This window comes from Elaeis guineensis, chromosome 13 (assembly GCF_000442705.2).
Source record: "Elaeis guineensis isolate ETL-2024a chromosome 13, EG11, whole genome shotgun sequence".
Lineage (NCBI taxonomy): Eukaryota > Viridiplantae > Streptophyta > Magnoliopsida > Arecales > Arecaceae > Elaeis > Elaeis guineensis.
The window spans coordinates 60,484,782-60,504,752 of record NC_026005.2 but is presented as its reverse complement, the minus strand read 5'-3'; the positions used below and the strand labels follow the sequence as shown (position 1 = coordinate 60,504,752).

The 19,971-nt window shown below is 42.9% G+C and overlaps 1 protein-coding gene and 1 pseudogene across 4 annotated transcripts in view; one reads left to right on the top strand and one right to left on the bottom strand.

Moving 5' to 3' along the window:
* LOC105060967 (arabinosyltransferase RRA2) overlaps positions 1–19,971 on the bottom strand; it is a 31,002-nt gene that overhangs the window by 2,754 nt on the left and 8,277 nt on the right. Inside the window, exon 2 of one of the 4 annotated variants that reach the window (XM_010944874.3) lies at positions 1,700–1,757. The exons of the other annotated variants lie outside the window; for them this stretch is intronic. Coding sequence (XP_010943176.1) covers positions 1,700–1,705 — 6 coding nt within the window. The 5' untranslated portion in view covers positions 1,706–1,757. The remainder of the gene's footprint in view (positions 1–1,699; positions 1,758–19,971) is intronic. 4 annotated transcript variants of the gene reach the window in all.
* On the top strand, positions 12,185–13,231 carry LOC140853389 (uncharacterized; annotated as a pseudogene).

Here is a 19,971-nt window from a genome sequence, read left to right as displayed (position 1 = left end):
GCCTGTAAATTTCTGTGGTTTCCTACATCAAACTGTCTGATTGTTTTCTGAATGTGTGTGCATACGTATAGCGCATAGGTATATGTACGTATGCATGTTTGTGTGCATACGTACACAAACACAAATACATATGAATACATTTATGTGTGGGTATGCACATGGGTGCATGTCTATACCCAAACATATGTTGCATAAACACATGTGCACATACAAATAGATACAAGCGCGCGCACGTGCGCGCACACACACACACACACACGTAATTCACATTTAGATCTTCTATAGTGACAGCACACACACACACGCGCACACATAATTCACATTTAGATCTTCTATAGTGACAGCTAAAGGTCATAGTTGCACATGTGGAAAAAAAAAAGATTAACTGAATTTAAATTTTAAGCCTAAAGCCTACATGAAACCTAACAAAGTCATACATTTTTGCTGCTTGAATATTTTCCTAGGTTTATTGTGGATCTTCAAGACCTAATAATGAAGACCGACCTGGTGATGTCTTGAAATTAGACTATTATACTATCCCATCAGTAATTCTCTTCCACTAATCCTGACATATCAGACAAGTTAAAAGAGATTGCATGATAGTTTCCATTTTCCATTCATCCATTATTGGTGGTGTTGCATTAACAATCAGATCTTGTAATAGAAGTTCCTCTTGGAGATCATTGATAATTGGATTTTCAATCATCAAGATATCATCTTATTCAGATCTTAAAGGTTTGGCATATCAGGCATCAAGTCTGCAACAATGGGCTCTCCAATGTTACGAACGTCAGCCTTTAAATCTCCATCTAGCACTTGATGTGGATATCGATCTCAAGAATGCTTGTATTTGTCAAGCATTCTGACCATAGGAACATTCATATTTTGGATTGCCAATCATCTTCTGGTCATCTATATGATGCCTCAAATCAAGATTGATGTTTGTCCATGAGCTGAAGAGAGTGCTCAGATGAAGGCTTTGCACATAGGGTAAGATAGGGTCTTACACCTGATGATGAGACATAAATATGACATGGTCTTCTTTTTGAAGAAAACGTTGAAAAAGGAAAGAGCAAATTGTGCAAAAGAATGTAGAGGTAAAATGTCAAGCCTTCAAAAGCTTATACAATTCAGTTATTGTGCTTCTGAGGGCAAGGCACTTGAATGATTAGAAAGTGGTGTATAAACTGGATATGGAAATGTTGGTGTTGCCATATTGTGACCACAGATGAAACAAGGTTTTAACCACTGCTAAATGGGGCATGCCAGCATTGGCTGGCATGGTACGTCCTACACAAACAGAAATGCTCTGTGTGATGTCAAAAAAAAAAAAAAAAAGAAAAGAAAAGAAAGAAAATATTTTTTAGAAAAAAAAAAGCCTTCATAAAGTTTTAATAGGTGTAGCACCAACCTATCAACCAGTGCTGGAATTGGCCAGTACAGGCCAGAACTTGAAATTATGAGATGAATCAAGTATGGTAAGAATTTTGAGGTATCAGCCTATAAAATTAGCTTGACTATTTCTTTTCTTCCTTATATATCATTTACAATATTCACTCTAAGATGTTATTATGCATCTTTCTTAGAACTTAGATATCTTAATAATTAAATTTATGTCTAAGAATAGTACAATATGGTATAGATCAATGTATTAAAAAGCGGATGCCAGGCATGCAGCAATTAGGAAGAGGTTTCATACTTTCATTGCAGAGAGCTGACAGCAGGCATTGTTGTAGCTGCCATGCACCGTAAGTGAGCTATCAAAAAAATAAATATTTTTTCTAAGTACCAAAAATCAATACTTGACACTAATTTCATGTGAAAAAAATGCAGGCATGCAGCAATTAGGAGGAGGTTTCATTGCAGATAGCTGACAGCAGGCATTGTTGTAGATGCCATGCACCGTGAGCTATCAAAAAAAATCAATATTTTTTCTAAGTATCAAAAATCAATACTTGACGCTAACTTCATGTGAAAAAAAAATTGAAAAAAAACCTAAAAGTAATCTTACTGTTGCACCAAGGCTTGCTCTCTAGAAACATGATAAATTTGATGGTGTGAATAGTGCACAACCAAGTTATAAAACATCACCTCACTGTCATAATACCATGTTGACATCCATATAATTTAAAGGTCCACAATCAAATGAGAAAATCATCACCTACCAAACACATCACTCATAAGATAAAAATGTCCGAAGTCTCGAAACATCAACTGTAGAAGAAAAATGTCTAAAATCTTGCGACATAAATTCACTTTTCTTTATCTTCTTCTCTCCTCTGCTTCATTTTGTCTAGGGCACAAAATAATTATACCAGCCTCTTCTTTCAACAACCTGTTAGACCTGTTGATTGCTAAAACAGTCCAACCTGGAACTGGCCCAGCCAGCTACAGAAATAAATCATCCACCTTGAACTCATAGCATGGTAACTGCTGTAGCAGGTTTATGCTCGATAAGTCAGCCTCTTCAAACCCAAGCTCCATATAGCACCATTAAGATACTTAGAATCATGTTTTTAGACAGAAACTGCTCTAGTGAGTCGTTATAGCAACTAAAATCAATGGTATAGCTCAGAATTTTAAATCAGGCATTAGAAAAAACAGAAAAGAAAATATAGTCAATCACATCAAATGCTTCGTTGAATCCTTGAGAATGAAATGATGCTTCTACTGAAGGGTTGAAAAAAGAGGTGGGAGGATGCTTCCCCGGCGAGAGGTTTTTGGACCTGAAAGCTGCACAAACTTAAAACCATATATGAGGTAGATATTTGAGTACCAAATACCACCACAAGAAACACTTTCTAGCCATGACAACTTGGTCTACAGGAACTTTAGTGCTTCAAACACTTTCATAGATGTTTGTCAATCAGACACTACAAAATCACATATTATACAGATGAAACTCAGATCTTAGTCATGACACTTAATAGCTGATGTTGCTACTGGATTTGGAAAAAATAAAACAATTAATTTTAAATTCAAAGCCCAAAGCCCTGCAAAGATTATAATAATATCTACCTATTTTAGGTGTTTGGATCCCATTGAAACTTCTTGCTAATGAATGTTATTTTCAAATCCAACTATTGGATTTTCAATAATTGAGAGTAAAGACCAACCGGCAATATATTGCCAGTAATCTATCACACTCGTGGTTCACCGAACCATCTCGAACCGGGTGGTTCGGGGCATTCCGAGCCGTACTACCTGCAAATCGGAATGGTTCGGCCTTCCGAATCAAAACACCGAACGAGGGAGAGGGATAGAGAGGAAGAGAGAGAGAGGATGGGAGGAAAAGAGGGGACGACACAGTCAGAGGGCCGGCGGTGGCCCATCGAGGCCGTCGAAGGGCCGTGGAAGCCTCCACTGCTCCGTATCATCCAATAGAGCGTTTAATCAAAAGAGATAGAAAGAGAGAGAAAGTGAGGGCACTGAAGGAAGGCACAACTGGTGGAGAGGCCGCCGTGGCCACTAGGCGATGGAAAAGATGTGGATGGAGCGGTGGTAGCAGAATAGGGGCGACCGCCCCTGTTCATTGTGTTTTTGTTGAAATGAGGATGATTAGTGAAGCTAGCAAACCATTGCCGGCTTCACTGTGATCAGCATTTTTTAAGAAAATCCTATGAAACAAGGATGATCACCCCTATTTCACACTCGCAGAGTTGCGGACCGTGATTTCGCTGTCCGACGGCCACGACAGCCAACTGGAGGCCCTCCGACGGCCTCTCTATCGGCTTCCACTCCCTCCTTTTCTTTTCATCCCCCTCTCTCTATCTCTCTCTCTCGGGTCTGATTTGGCAGAGGAAAACGGAGGCCGCCAGGCAGAGAAAAATGGAGGCCTTGGCGGCCCTCCGAGTGCACCCACGACTTGCCTATGGCCATCGTCAACATCTCCTCTGACCACCCTATCCCTCCCTCCCCCATTCTCCCTCCCTCTCCCTTTTGTTAGAGAAGAAATATAGTATGTAGTTATATTTTTAGTATGATTATAATCATATTTAGTTATAACCATATATTAAGATCTCACCATATTTTGTATGTGTCCAAGTACATTGTATCTAGTATGTGTCCAAGTATATTGTATATAGTTGCCTATAAAGGTCCTTTGAGAGGCTAAAAGAAAGAAAAGAATAATTTTTCTCTTCTCTCCATTGATCATGGTATCAGAGCCCAACTCTATTCTAATCAAAGCCACTGACTCCTCCATAGCCTTCCATCTCACCATCTCACATCTCTCCCACACCGCCGAGTTCTTTCTGATCGTCGAGAAAGGAGTAAATCACCGTAGGAGCACCGAGCTGCGATCATCCATCTAAGGAAGAGGGTGAGGCCACCTAATCACCGATCAGTCTCTTACCCATCAACCCCATGTCTTTGCCCTCGTCCGCATCATCCTCATCTGACGCACCCATGCCTTCAACATCATCCTTGACGATATTGCCATTCTCCCTAGATGTCACCACCTACACCATCTAAATCTGCTGCAGCCATCTTCTCTTCCTGTCGCCACCATCATCATTCCCTTCTGCTGCTATTGTTGCTGTCCTTCTCTCTAATTTTTGTTCGATGATGATTATTATGCATCCAGGATCGATGTTCCATCACTTCTCTATCATCACCAAATCTCGTGGACTTCGCATCAGCCTTTCTTCTTGAGATTCATCAATGCTGCGGACTGTTTTCTCTCTCGTAATAGTCATCGGAGATCCGTTTTGAGCATTATATTCTTCTACATCCTCTCCCTTTTGGCAGATCCTCTAGATTTTCTTTATGGCTTCTTCCTCAAATGACCTGAGAACCACCCCTCTTGGTATTAGTATCAAATTTAATGGTGCCAATTACCTTCTTTGGTCTCAGGCATTCTGCTACATGGTGGGATCCCACGAGATGCTCCATCATCTTAACAAAGAATCTATTGATAGTGGTGATTTAGTAGAATTCTGCAAATGGCAAGAGGTTGATTATGTTATTCTCACCTGGATGTTAAACAGCCTAAAGCCTCATATTGCTAATACGGTGATGTTTCCGTCCACCACGAAAGAGAAGTAGGATTTCTTGAGGATAACATATTTTCAAGAGAAGAATATCTTGAGGATTTACTCTCTTTACTCAGACATCTTTTCTTTGCAGCAGGGGAATCTCTCAATCCAGGAGTACTACAGGATTCTTCAGGAAAAGAGGACCAAGCTTGTCCAGTATCATCCCCTCACTATTGATGTTTCTATTCTTCAACAGCAGTGTGAGGAATTCTATGTAGCAAAGTTCTTTTTCGGACTTAATCTCTCTCTCATGTTCAAGCTCAGCTCATGGCTAATGATAGCATTCTCACCTTGAGCAATGCTATGAGTCGAGTTCTATGTATTACTAAGTTGCAGCCTACATCATCTCCATCTATGGAGAACACTACTCTTGCTGTTGGTACTCGTAGTGGTGGAGAAAGTTGTGGAGGTCGTGGATATGGATGTAACTCTTTTCCACCATGTCCATATTGCGGACGCTCAAATCATCCTGTTATGTATTGTTGGCAAAAATTTGGAAAGCCTCCTACCTCTCATCTTGCTAGTGCTGCATTCTCTATAGCTTCATTTGACGTTGGTGCCTCTCCTGCCACTAATGACTCAGTTTTGAGTTTAATGGGCTGACTATAAGCAATTTCTCCAGTCCACCAATGCCTCCACATCTTCAGCTCCACTATTTGTATCTCCTACTCTTGCGATGGCTACTGCAGTCACTCCTAGTATGTCCTAGTTATTAGATTTAGGTACTTCTTTTCATGTCACAGATAACAGAGATCTTTTTTCTACATATACTCCATTGTCTCATGTGCTATCCGTCACTATTGCGGATGGCACTTCAGTTCTTATTTTTGGATGTTGTAGTGTGAGGATTTCTCCTACTCTTATTCTTATAGATGTCCTATATGCTCCTAAATATCATTTGAATTTATTATATATTGGATGCCTTGTTAAATCCTTAAACTGCTTAATTATTTTTTATCCTTCTCATTGTCTCTTTCAGGATCTTAGCATGAGGAAGATGATTGGTGGCGGTATTAAGGTGGATGGAGTTTACTTCCTTTTTGGTACTTCATCTTCTGCTTGTGCGATGTTGTCATCTTCCATTTCACCTTATCAGTGGCACTGTTGTCTTGGTCATCCATCTACAGAAGTCCTGAAGAATCTTAGTCTTCTCCCTAGGCCTTCGGATAGTCTTGAATGTGAAGCTTGCCAGTTAGGAAAACATCATAGAGTGTCCTTTCCTTCTTCTGTTAGTAAGCGTTGTTCTTCTCCCTTTATGCTAATCCATTCAGATATCTGGAGTCCAAGTCCTATCCTGACTCGATTAGATTTTAGATATTATGTGATTTTTGTCGATGACCACACTAGGATGACCTGGATGTATCTCCTTAAGTGTTGGTTTGAAATCTTTTCTATATTTCAAAACTTTTATCATGAAATAAAAACTCAGTTTTTTACATCTATTGAAGTTCTTCGCACTGATAATGCCTCTGAATACATGCAGTTCAGTTTTTTAGATTTTTGTACTTCTCATGGTATAATATATTAGACCTCGTGTCCTTACACCTATCAGCAGAATGGAGTTTTACTAAAAGAAAACATAGACATCTTTTAGATGTGGCACGGACTCTTATGTTTATATGCGAGTACCTAAACCTTACCAGGGTGATGCTGTTCTTACAGCATGTTATCTTATAAATAAGGTTTCATCAAGTATATTGGATGGAAAATCTTCATTTTTCATTCTCTATCCCTTTGTGGATCCCTTCTCACTCACCCCATGACTATTTGGATGCCTGTATTTCATTCATCTCTTTGGACCTGGTAGAGACAAGTTGTCTCCTTGATCTGTTTGTGGTATCTTTTTGGGATATTCTCATTCTCAGAAAGGATACTAATATTATGATCCTCTTTCTAGATGACACTTTGTCTCTATTGATGTCTCATTCTTTGAGACCACTCCATTTTTTTCCATCTCTTCTGAGTCGTCTGGTATTCCTCTACTATCTATCGCTCCTAGTACTCCCATAGCTCCATCTTCTAGTACTTCTACTTCTTCATCTTTCTAGGTTTACAACCATCGCAGGAAAAGAGCTCCTCCATCTTTACCACCACCGACTATGTCATCTCCATCTGAGATTTCTGCTGACCATCTCCTAGATTTAGATTTGCCCATTGCATTACGAAAGGATAAATGATCTTGTACTTTACATCCAATATCTGCCTTCATGACTTTTGATTATCTTCTACCTTTTTTTCGATCTTTTGTTGGATCTCTATCTTGCATATCTATTCCCAGGACCTATCAGGAGGCTCAATCTGATCCCAGATGGAGACAGGCCATGGATGAAGAGATAGCTGGTCTAGTCAGTTGTGGCACTTGAGCATTAATATCACCACCGTCCGGTGTTCATCCTGTTGCATGTCGATGGGTCTTTATGGTCAAGTACCAACCTGATGGTACTGTGGAGTGTTTTAAGGCTCATCTTATTGCTAAAGGATACATCCAAATCTATGGTGTTGACTATTTTGAGACTTTTCTCCAATTGCTCATCTCAACTCAGTCCGAATTCTCTTTTCCATTACAATTAATCAGGGCTGAAAAATACATTAGATGGATGTAAGTAATGCATTTTTACATGGAGATTTGTCTGAGGTTGTTTATATGAAGCTACCTCCGAGATATGTTGCTCAGGGGGAGAAAGTTTGCAAGTTAAAGAAAACTATATATGGCCTCAAGCAAAGTCCAAGGGCCTGGTTTGACAAGTTTTGCCAGATAGTTAGCAAAATTGGACTTCATTACAGCAAGTCTGAATACTCAATTTTTGTGAAGCAAATATCCTTGGGATTGGTTGTTTTTATTGTGTATGTAGATACTATTCTTCTGACATGAGGTGATTATGATGAGATTGTTCGAGTCAAAGAACACTTAGAGAATCATTTTGTCATCAAAAATTTAGGCCAACCTCGGTATTTCCTGGGAATTGAAGTGGCATATGGGTCATAAGGAGTGTTTCTTTCTCAAAGAAAATATGCTACTGATTTATTGATGCAAACAGGCTTACTTGGTTGTAAACCAAGTTCTACTCCTATTATTTCTCAATTACCATTAGAGATTGATGATTTTGGAGATGATTTTGAAGATGTCACTTGGTACCGTAGACTAATGGGGAAGCTTATCTATTTGACAGTCACAAGGCCCGACATTTCCTTCGCAGTGGAGGTAGTTAGTCAGTACATGTAGAAGCCTAAGGTATGTCATTGGATGCTGTGTTAAAAATCTTGCATTACATTAAGAGAGTCCTTGGAAAAGATCTTTTGTATAAAAGAAATAGACATTTACAAATTGATACCTATTCTGATGCTGACTATGTTGGCTCGGTGAGTGACAGGAGATCCACATCAGATTTTTGTATCTTTGTTGAAGGAAATCTTGGCACATGAAAAAGTAAAAAACAAACAGTGGTGGTCCGTTCAAGTGATGAGGCTGAGTATAGACTGATGGCTCACACAGCTTATGAGATGATGTGGGTCAATTTTTTGTTAGGAGAACTTGGTGTATCTTGTTCTAAGCCTATGGTGATGCATTATGACAATCAGTCTGCTATATACATTGCAAACAATCTTGTCTTTCATGAACAGACTAAATATATTAAGGTCAATTATCACTTTGTTCGACATGCTGTTTTATCAGGAAAGATTGTTACTCTCCATATAATGTTAGAGGATTAGTTGGCTGATATCCTTACCAAGGCTCTTGGGCCTACTGCTTTTTCTTCATTATGTACCAAGCTGGGAATGTTTGATATATATGCTCCAGCTTGAGGGGGTGTGAGAGAAGAAATATAATATATGGTTATATTTTTAGTATGATTATAATCATATTTAGTTATAACCATATATTAAGATCTCACCATATTTTGTATGTGTCTAAGTACATTGTATCTAATATGTATCCAAGCGTATTGTATCTAGTTGCCTATAAAGACCCTCTGAGAGACTAAAAGAAAGAATAAAATAATTCCTTTCTCTTCTGTTCATTGATCACCTCTCTCTCCCCTCTTTCTCTCTTTTCTTCCTCGATTCCTTTTTTCGCTTCTGTGTCATTTCGCACCGGTTTGGTTTGGTATGGATATGTACACACTCATACTGCCAATCAGTTGGCACAGGTCCTGATACCGATTCCACGGACCTTGATCACACTATTGCTTCTCTGACTCTCTTCCGTCAACCCAACTCATCTAATCTCAATCAGATAAGAGAAGTTTAGATTGCATGACAATTTCCATTTGATAATCAGATCTTTAGACAAAAGTTCCTCTTGGGGATCATCAATAATTGGATTTTGATTATTGGGCTTCCATTACTGAGATCCTTAAGGTTTAGACTATCAAATATCAAATATGCAAGTTTGCAACAATTGGCTCTTCAATGCTCAAATCAACAAAAAATACAACCTCCATCTAGTTCTTGACATTTGCATATCTTTCTCAAGATTGCTAGTATTTTCTGACATATATTGATTGTAGATTTATTATATATATATATATATATATATATATATATATATATATAGATGCTAACCTCTAATATTCATGATTGAACACCTCAATTCAAATTAACATTTGTCCCCAGCTGAAGAAATTTCTCAAATCCATGCTCCATGACTAGTTTTACCACTAAGACACCAATTCAATGAATACTCGTACTTAATGACAAATGTAAATATCATATACATCTGATTGATGAATCAGATACTGAAGATATATAATAAGAAACTTTAGAACTAAAACCTCAAGCCAAGGAAACCTGATATAATTTAGTTATTCCTTCTTCCACATGAAAAATGCTTAAATGATTAGAAAAATGGAGTAGAAATGCTTACATATGATGTCTAGGGTTCAATAGTCAAAACCATGCCAAGTGTTGGTATTTTAAGCTGCCTACAAGCATCATTAATTCATTGGAGTATCATCTTGTTGATGTGCTAAGCATTATCATGCTGTATTTAATTGTTCAATAGTGTTGGCAATTCTCAATTTGCAAAAATCAATTAGTTCAAGTAATGGCAATTCTCAGTTTGGAAAAATCAATAAGTTCAAGTAATATCAACTACTATCTACTGAAGGCTTTCCATTAACACCCCCTAATACTAATGCCCTATTTGTCAAATAATTCAAATACTCAATCATGAATGAGACTAGTTTAACATTCCACCACCAATGACTAAGGCCCTATTTGGCTAAGCTTTTGGAGGGCTAGAAAGTACTTTCTGACCCTCCAAAAGCACTTTGGATAGTTATAATAGTGTTTGGTAAAAAATATGAAAGCTAGTTTAGCTTTACCAAAAAGCTAAAAGTGTCTACCTGAGAGAAGCTCCATTTTCGAGCTCCCCCCCCCAAAAGCACCTTCTAACTCATGTCAGGAAGGTATTTTTAACTTCAAAAAATTTTATTTTCTAATCAAAATACCCAATGAACAATCTCATAGTTACATTTATATCCCTATAAAATGTAACACATGAAACAACTCTCGAAAATCCTAATGCAAAAAAAGAACTCCAATCGCCCATAGCTCCTTTTCCCATACGATCAAGATATTGTTTCTACACAAAAGGAACCCAGTCGGCCTCAGCTCCCTCCATTTCCATGCAATCAAGGTATTGTTTCTTATTTCTCTTCCATTATTTAAAATTCTAGATACTTTTTGAAATTTTTTGGTTTCGTTTGTGTTTTTTTCTCTAAATAAAGAGATATTATAGGAGAGAACTCTCTGCCGTCTCTCCCATTATCGCATGCCTCCCCTTGTTTTGGTTTCGTTCATATTTCTTTCCTATGGGAGAGAACTCCTTTCTTCCATAATCTCATAATCCCCCCCCTCCCAAGGCCCATTTCAGAAGACAAGTTAAAATAGATAGGCATAGACCAACATGTCCTGCTAAGAGCAAAATGAAACCTTTGCATGACATTAAATGAATTCAACCCAAACTGTCACAGAATGGAATATTTAATTCTTATGAGGAAAGAAGAAAGTGATGCAGCTTTACTGATTCTGCATGACATTAAATGAATTTGACCCAAATTGTCACAGAATGGAATATTTAATTCTTATGAGGAAAGAAGAAAGTGATGCGGCTTCAGTGATTCCATAAAGACTAAAAAGAAACATGAACACATACACCTAGAGTACAGAAAATCATAATTCAAATTTTAAAAAGCAATGAACATATGAAATGAAAAGAGACATGATAAAGTAATGAGATGATACTATGGTCTTGGCCTTCCTAAAAGAGATCCCAATGACCATGACATTGATGATCCCTTCTGCAAGCCTATTTGGATAAAAATGGACAAATAATTTGAATCAAAGAAAGAAAGATTATCAAAAATCTATGAATATCTATTATAACCTGATGAAGGAATATGATGCACATTGTGTTTGAAAGAATCTTTTAGACATTAAAATCTATAAAAGATCCAATAGTTTCTCAACAATGACAATGGGGAATATCTGAAGAATATATGACAAATAGAAGGGGTTTGGACTCCATGATGATATACTTGCAGGCTATATAGGCTTAGCACCTTAAATTGTTTGCTTTGATGGAGGCTAGCAAGTTACTTAAACTAATCTTTCTATTAAAATTAGGAAAGGGCACTTGGCCACTCCAATCCAAATTCTAAATGTCATGGATGGAATTATGAGAAGAGAATAAATAAAGATTCCTTAGATGCACTGAGCAAATGAGAATAGGATCTTGAATCTAAATTACTAGATGCTTGGAGAACTTAACATCTGATGTTTCATGTACATTTTGAGGATAGTTCAAATTTTGGATTTTGGACTTCAGTTTTCTCTTTTGTTGGTTCCAATAGGTCTCTTGGATTGTCTACATTAACATGGCTTTAACTTATTTAACAAATAAATTTGTCATATAAATTATATTTGTATATATTGTATGAACATATGTATGTCAATTATATATATTCATGAATGCATAAGTAATTTTATTTATGTAGAAGGAATGGATGTGCATTATATGTGCATGTGTATTTAAATTAGATATATTTATATTTACTTTACAAATTACATTATGATTATGGTTGAAATCATGATTTATGATTTACAAAGTATTTTATGTCTTTGTTGTTGCATTGTGAAAAAAAGAAATGCTTGAGAAGTGCCAAAATACCTCTGCTGGTCCATCAACCTAAAATGAAAAGAAGAAGGCTGTTTGGAATGATAGATTGATGAAAGAGTTCATTGATATATGTATTGATGAAGTTGAAGCTCGTAATCATCCGAGAACACATTTCAATAGGGGTGGGCCAATATAATTTAAAAAAATTAATGAGAAAATTGGAAATTAATATGACTACAAACAATTTAAAAATAAATGGGATAATTTGAAAGGAAATTGGAGCATTTGGATGAGATTGGTAGCAAAAGAAATAGGGCTTGGATGAGATCCTATTAGAACATAATAGATGCACTGGATGCATGGTGGAAAAAAAATTGTAGGTATAAATAATAGTACATCGACATTTGTAGGATTTTTTATACTATGATTTAAAAACTTCTATTGACAATTATGTATCCTTAACCTGCAGGAAATTCCTGATGCAGCTAAGTTTCAAGAATGTGGTTTACAACATGTCATGAAATTGGATAGGTTATTTAAAGATACTAGTGCCATAGGGAAAGGGGTTTGGATACAAGCTTTACCAATATTGAGGGATGTTGAGGGCATATTGGGAGCAGATGAGAGATTAAATAGAGAAAATATTGATATGTTTGAGGGCTTATGTGACTTGGATGAAGATCCTAATGAGATTGTACATGAAATTGATGACCTTCTTACTGATATAGATAATGTTAATTCTACCCATGTACCTTATCCCACACAGAAAAAAGAAAAGAAGAGAGTTAGCCCTAGGAATTAGGATAAGAAACGTAAGAAGGTAAGGGGTGCTGCGCAATTATCTTAGGAGTTCAGTCGTCTTATTAATGTGGTGGAGAGAAAGAATCCAATAACATCCAGGATGACTGATAAGCCTGGGTGTAGCATCGATGAGGTGATGAAAATGGTGCTTGAACTACTTCTACTTGCTGCTGAGGTGCTTTTTAAAAAAGAACATCGGGAGATGTTTGTGGTTCTTCAGGATACCCATGTTCAAATTGAATGGCTCAAGTGAATATCAACCTATCGAAAGTAGTTCTTGACACATTATTATGGTGATATGTTTTTTTTAGTTTTTGTTGGTGCAAAAATCCACCTGCGCCGGAGAAGCTGGAGTCGTGGGAGTCGTGGTCGCCGTCGGGACCTGCAAAAGAAATCTAAACCGGAGGTGGGGTTGCTCCGGCAAGACCCTCCGACGCTCAAGTCAGTTCTCTGCCTCAACAAGAATGGAGTGCTCGAACGAAAATTTTAGCAGAGTTTTGGGATAGAAAATAGAGCTTAGAGAATAACGTGTCTAGAGTCCCCTTTTATAGACGGGGGGAGCAGCGGGTTGATAGCGACTGCTTATGATCGTCTCGTCGTGGGCCGTATGGGGCTAGGAGGAATTTATCATGAAGAGTAATGGGGTGGAGTCGTGGCTGTCACCATGGCTCGCCACGTGGAATCAGTTGCGGGGCGTGGAGCGACGTCCGTTGTCGTGACTCGTCAGGGAGTGGTGGAACCGCACAGGATCCTCCGCAGGGAGTGGAGCAGAATCGTGGCCGTTACTGCAGCCTGCCAGAGAGTAATGGAGCCGCATAGGATCTGCCGCAGGGAGTGGAGCAGAGTCGTGGCCGTTACTACGGCCTGCCAGGGGGTCCAGACTTGTCGGCTGAAGTTCGGTTGGAGTCTGTAGCTGGAGTTGGAGGCGAAGTCCGGCTCCCGTAGGAGCTCGGATGAGGTCTTCCTGCAGTCGAAGTTGGGGATGAAGTATGGCTCCTGTAGGAGTCCGGACGGAGTTTGTCTGCAGTCGGGGTTGGAGACGGAGTCTGGCTCTTGTAGGAGTCCGGATGGAGCTTACCAGCGTTCGAAGTCAAGGACGAAGTCCGGCTCCCGTAGGAGTCCGGACGGAGTCTTCTTTCGATCAAAGTTGAGGGCGAAGTCCGGCTCCCGTAGGAGTCCGGACGAAGTTTGCCTGCAGTCGAAGTTGGAGACGGAGTTCGACTCCCGTAGGAGTCTGGTCTGCAGTCGAAGTTGGAGACGAAGTACGGCTCCCATAGGAGTCCGGTCTGCAGTCGAAGTTGGAGATGAAGTACGGCTCCCATAGGAGTCCGGACGGAGTTTGTCTGCAGTCGGGGTTGGTGACGGAGTTCGGCTCCCGTAGGAGTCCGGACGGAGCTTACCAGCGTTCGAAGTCGAGGATGAAGTCCGGCTCCCGTAAGAGTCCAGACGGAGCTTACCAGCGTTCGAAGTCGAGGACGAAGTCCGGCTCCCGTAGGAGTCCGGACGGAGTCTTCTTTCGATCAAAGTTGAGGGTGAAGTCCGGCTCCCGTAGGAGTCTGGACGAAGTTTGCCTGCAGTCGAAGTTGGAGACGGAGTCCGGCTCCCATAGGAGTCCGATCTGCAGTCGAAGTTGGAGACGGAGTCCGGCTCCCGTAGGAGTCCGGTCTGCAGTCGAAGTTGGAGACGGAGTACGGCTCCCGTAGGAGTCCGGACGGAGCTTGTCTGCAGTTGAAGTCGAAGATGGAGTCCGGACGAAGCTTGCTTGTAGAGTCCCCGAGGGGTCACTCCGGAAAGTCGGAGACGGAGTCCGGCTCCCGTAGGAGTCCGGATGAAGCTTGCCTGTAGAATCCCCGAGGGGTCACTCCGGACACGAACTTCGGCTGGGGGGGTTTTACACCCAACACCAGTCCCCCTACTTCCGAGTTTGAGTTTCGATCGGAGGAAGTATAGAAAATTTTCACAGCCGAAGTCGTTTCCTTGAATTCTGCACACGACCGCCCTCAGAAATCTTGGCATTTAATGCGCGCATGCTGGAGCCTTTTTCCGATTAGGGCGATCCGAAGAGTCTTTTCGGAACTCCCACCAGGACGTGATCCTAAGCGTCGCGCCATGAAAGTCCGCGAACGGTCAACCCTATGCCGCGGTGAGTGGGATACGTGGTGGGCACTGGTTGGCCTAGGGACACCTGCCACCATAACTGCGCCAGGCTCCGTTGCTTATTTAAGCCCCCGCCTTTCCTCCAGAGGCTTCACTTCGCCTGAGGGTCGACGCCTTTCTTCCGCCTAAGAGCTTAGCCACTCAGCCACCCATCGGTGCCCTTTCCAACTCCAAACGTCCTTCGCGCCGGTCTTTGCCATCTCCGTCGGCTCTCTACCGTCTTCAGTCCCCCGAGTCTCTCCGAGGGGTTCTCCCGCTGGGGCCTCCACCCCGGAGACCAGCCTCAAGAGGATGCCACGGACTAGGAAGAGTGCGAGGAGGAGAACAGCGATCTGCGAGTTCTCCGGTTGTCAAACTGTCGCTGAGGGTTCCCGTCGCCTTAAAGGGAGCTCGAAGGAGAATTCCTTCAACAACAGGGGTTTAATAACGGGGACAACCGGTGAAGACGCTCCACCTGAGAATTTCGGAGTAGCTGAACGGGGCGACACCGGTCAAGGAGGCAGAGCTGTCGTCACAAGCCATGACGGGATCCTTGATGTCGTCGGAGCCGAGGGACCAAAAGCGGTCGGCGCCGATGGTGGGGCAGTAGAACTTGTTGCGAGGATGGTGGAAGTAGCGCATGCTGACCTTACCGGAACACCTAGGACGGTGGTTGTCGTGGAGCACACGGTGGTGGCGCATGTCTCCGGCGCCATCGCTGCCTCCGGGGTAACTCCGGTTCTTCTTGAAACAGGTCGTCGTCGTCGCTGCCGTTGCCTTTGCTGCCCCCTGAATTCTATCCCATCCTTTTCCCCCTAGGGTTGGAATTTCGGAGATGGAGCGGAACGAGGTGGGGGGCGAGAGTCGAGAGGCTTGTCACACGTACTGGAAAATGCTGCTGGGAGGGACAGAACCGAAAAGAGAAGTCTACAGCTCGAAGTGGCCTCCGGTGTATCCCTTTCGAGTCTTGTAATAATGTTTTCTTTTTCTGACCCTTCGGGTCTTGTAACGTACATCTGGTTAATCGAAAAATGAGAAGGAGATTTTGTTACTTCGTTCGCACTTTGCGTCGAATTATTGTCTGCCGAACTTCTTTTCTTTACCATTGTTGTTGTTGTATTCCCTTCTCTCTATTTCTCTTCTTTTCTTCTTTTTCTTCTTTTTCTCCTTTTCTTTTTTTTTTTTTTGACGTCGTCCGTAGGTTACCGGTAGTTGTCACGTCGGCTCGCCTTTCAGTTATCCTTCTCCCTCAACCTCAATGGCTCTATGATGTATATTTGATGAATAATATGAGAAGAAAATTTTCTGCTACCTCTTTTACTCATGTGTTGAATTGTCGCTTGCCGAGCTTCTTTTCGGCCTTTGCGTCGTTCGGAGGTACCCGATTGCCATCGTATCGACTCGTCTTTTTCGTCCGTGGCCGCAGATTCATCTGGGGCCGCTCGAATTTGGCGCCCCCCATCAGGGCTCGAGCTCGGAGGTCTGAGCTTCTGTCACCCTGAGGAAGTCGTCTCATCTCGGGCTTGCGTTGAAAGCTTCCTTGAAAGCTGAGGTTCTTGATAAGAACCCCAACCCTTGCTGAGACGGGGTTCTCTGCATCTTCGACGCTGTTTGTTTTTCATTCGTCGCTGACGTAGTCCATCGCTTTCCCTTTTAACTCCTCTCCCCTTTTTTTTTTCGAGTGGGATTTTTCCCTCTGCTCTTGGTGGGGCTGCGGGAGTCCGGCTCCCCTAGGTGAAGTCGGGGCGAAGTCCGACTCCCGTGGGAGTCCGGACGGAGTCTACCTGCAATTGAAGTCAGAGGCGAAATTTGGCTCCCGTAGGAGTCCGGGCAGAGCTTACCAGCGGTCGAAGTCGGGGACGAAGTCCGGCTCCCGTAGGAGTCCGGATAGAGTCTTCCTTCGATCAAAGTCGAGGGCGAAGTCCGACTCCCATAGGAGCCCGGACGAAGTTTTATTGCGAAGGGGCTGCTGGGGAAGGTCCTCCTTTTTCTCATCTGGTCTTGAATGACCAGACCTTAATTGATGTCGGGGCGAGGTTCTTTCCCTATTTCTGTCGTAATAGGTTTCAGCTCTGGTTAGGACGAGGTTCGCCTCTTGTCTCTAACGCGGCTGTAGGGGCACATATGGGTATTGCTGGGCCCTTCCCCCCATCCGGTCTAAAGAGAACCGGACCTTCGACTTTGCTCAAGTTAGGGCGAGATTCTCCTCCTGTCCCTAACAGGACTGTGGGGGCGCATATGGGCGTTGCAGGGCCTCTCCCCCCATCAGGTCTAAAGAGAACCGGGCCTTCGACTTTGCTCAAGTTAGGGCGAGGTTCTCCTCCTGTCCCTAACAGGGCTGTGGGGGCGCATATGGGCGTTGCAGGGCCTCTCCCCCCATCCGGTCTAAAGAGAACCGGGCCTTCGACTTTGCTCAAGTTAGGGCAAGATTCTCCTCCTGTCCCTAACAGGGCCGTGGGGGCGCATATGGGCATTGCAGGGCCTCTCTCCCTATCCGGTCTAAAGAGAATCGGGCCTTCGACTTTGCTCAAGTTAGGGCGAGGTTCTCCTCCTGTCCCTAACAGGGCCGTGGGGGCGCATATGGGCGTTGCAGGGCCTCTCCCTCCATCCGATCTAAAGAGAATCGGACCTTCGACTTTGTCGAGACGAAGTTCCCCCCTACTTCCGACACAGTTTGTTTTGACTGCCCTGTCGATATAAGCTAGTGCCAAGAGGGGAGACATGTAGATATGCAATTTTTATTTAAAATAAAGTTATCGGTAATACATTCGTAAGTTTTTCGAGCTCCATGGTCGCGGGAGGTCTACTCCTCCGAGCTCCTTGAGGTAATAAGTTTCGGACCGGACTACTTCTTTGACCTCATACGGGCCTTCCCAGTTTGGGGCGAGCTTCCGTCGATCCTGAGGTTGCGAGACAGCGGCTCGTCGAAGCACTAGATCTCCTGCTCTAAAGGCTTTATTCTTGACCCGGGAGTTGTAATAGCGGGTGACTTTCTGTCTGTAGGCTGCCATTCGAACTTGAGCTACCTCCCGCCTTTCTTCCAGCAAGTCGAGGTTGGCTTTAAGACCTTGCGAATTTTGATGTTCGTTGAATGCCACGACTCGTGCCGACGGGAGTTTAAGCTCAATTGGGATGACGGCTTCCGTTCCGAAGGCTAAAGCAAAGGGGGTCTCTCCCATGGGCAGTCTTTGGGTAGTTCGATACGCCCACAGCACATGATAAAGTTCGTCTGCCCAAGTTCCCTTCGCCTTTTCAAGCCTTGTCTTGATCCCCTGCAGCAGGGTTCTGTTGGTCACTTCAGCTTCGCCGTTCGCCTGAGGATGGGCTACTGATGTGAAGTTGTGGGAGATGTTTAGATCTTCACAGAATTCGGCGGATCTTGCTCCCACAAATTGCCGCCCATTATCAGTGATTAGGATCCTTGGCAGACCGAACCTGCATATGATTGACTTCCAAACGAAATCTTGCACTTTAGCTTCTGTGATTTTTGCCAGGGGTTCGGCTTCAACCCACTTGGTGAAGTAGTCAATCGCTACCAGGAGGAACTTCCTCTGCCCCGACGCCACGGGAAAGGGTCCAAGGATGTCCATCCCCCATTGCGCAAAAGGCCATGGGGCACTCAAGGGTGTAAGCTCGGTGGCGGGTTGTCTCTGGATGTTGGCATATCTCTGGCATCGATCGTACTTTCTGACGTATTCAATCGAGTCATGATGCATCGTCGGTCAGTAATATCCTTGGCGGAGCAACTTGTGGGATAAAGATCTAGCCCCCAGATGACTTCCGCAGATTCCTTCATGCACCTCCCACAAGGCGTAGTCAGCCTCCGAAGGCCGGAGACATTTTAAAAGGGACAAAGAGTATGATCTCTTGTACAACTTGCCCTCATAAAGGATGTATCGGGAGGCTTGATTTCAGAGCTTCCGAGCTTCTTTCGCATCCTGGGGGAGAGCCCCGTCTTTGAGATATGTTATCAGTGGGTCGATCCAGCTGGGCTCGTGGTCAATTTCCAACACGGGCCACCATTCTTCTGTACTCGGGCACTTGAGCACTTCAAAGAGAACACCCTTGGGTAATTTGGCCGGAGCCAGCGTTGCCAGCTTGGAGAGAAGGTCGGCTCTGGTATTTTCCAACCTCGAAATCTGCCTGATGTTGAAGCTACTGAAGGCGGGGACGAGCTCCTTTACCTTTTCAAGATATTTAGTCATGCTGTCCTCCCGCACTTCGTAGTTTCCGTTGACTTGTCCCACTACTAGTTGAGAGTCGCTGTGGACCTGGAGCCGATCTATTCCCAGCTCTTTGGCGATCCTCAGTCCTGCGATCAGAGCTTCATATTCTGCTCCGTTGTTTGTTGCGGGAAACTCGAAGCGCAGAGCGTACTCCGCGATGATTCCCTCTGGACTGATCAAGATCAGGCCCGCACCTGTGCCTGTCGTGTTGGAAGACCCGTCCACGTAGAGGACCCAAAAGCAATCAGAGGGATCCGCTTCTCCTTTGGGGGAGTTCGGTCGGGATTTCAGGTCGTCAGTTTCGTCTTGTTCAAGTTCGGCCTCCTCTGGGATAGTACACTCCACTAGAAAATCCGCCAACATCTGGGTCTTCACTGCTGACCTGGATCGATAGTTGATGTCGAATTCTGTGAGCTCGATTGCCCATTTTGCCATCCTCCCGGAGGCATCCGCCCGGTGTAGAATCACCTTGATCGGTTGGTCGGTGAGCAGCGTTACGATGTGCCCTTGAAAGTAGGGTCAGAGCCTCCGGACTGCAATCAACAGGGCGTAAGTCAGTTTTTCCAATTTAGTATACCTGGTCTCGGCGTCTCTCAACGTGCGACTGACGTAGTAGATCGGCCGTTGGACTTTTGCTTCTTCTTTGACAAGA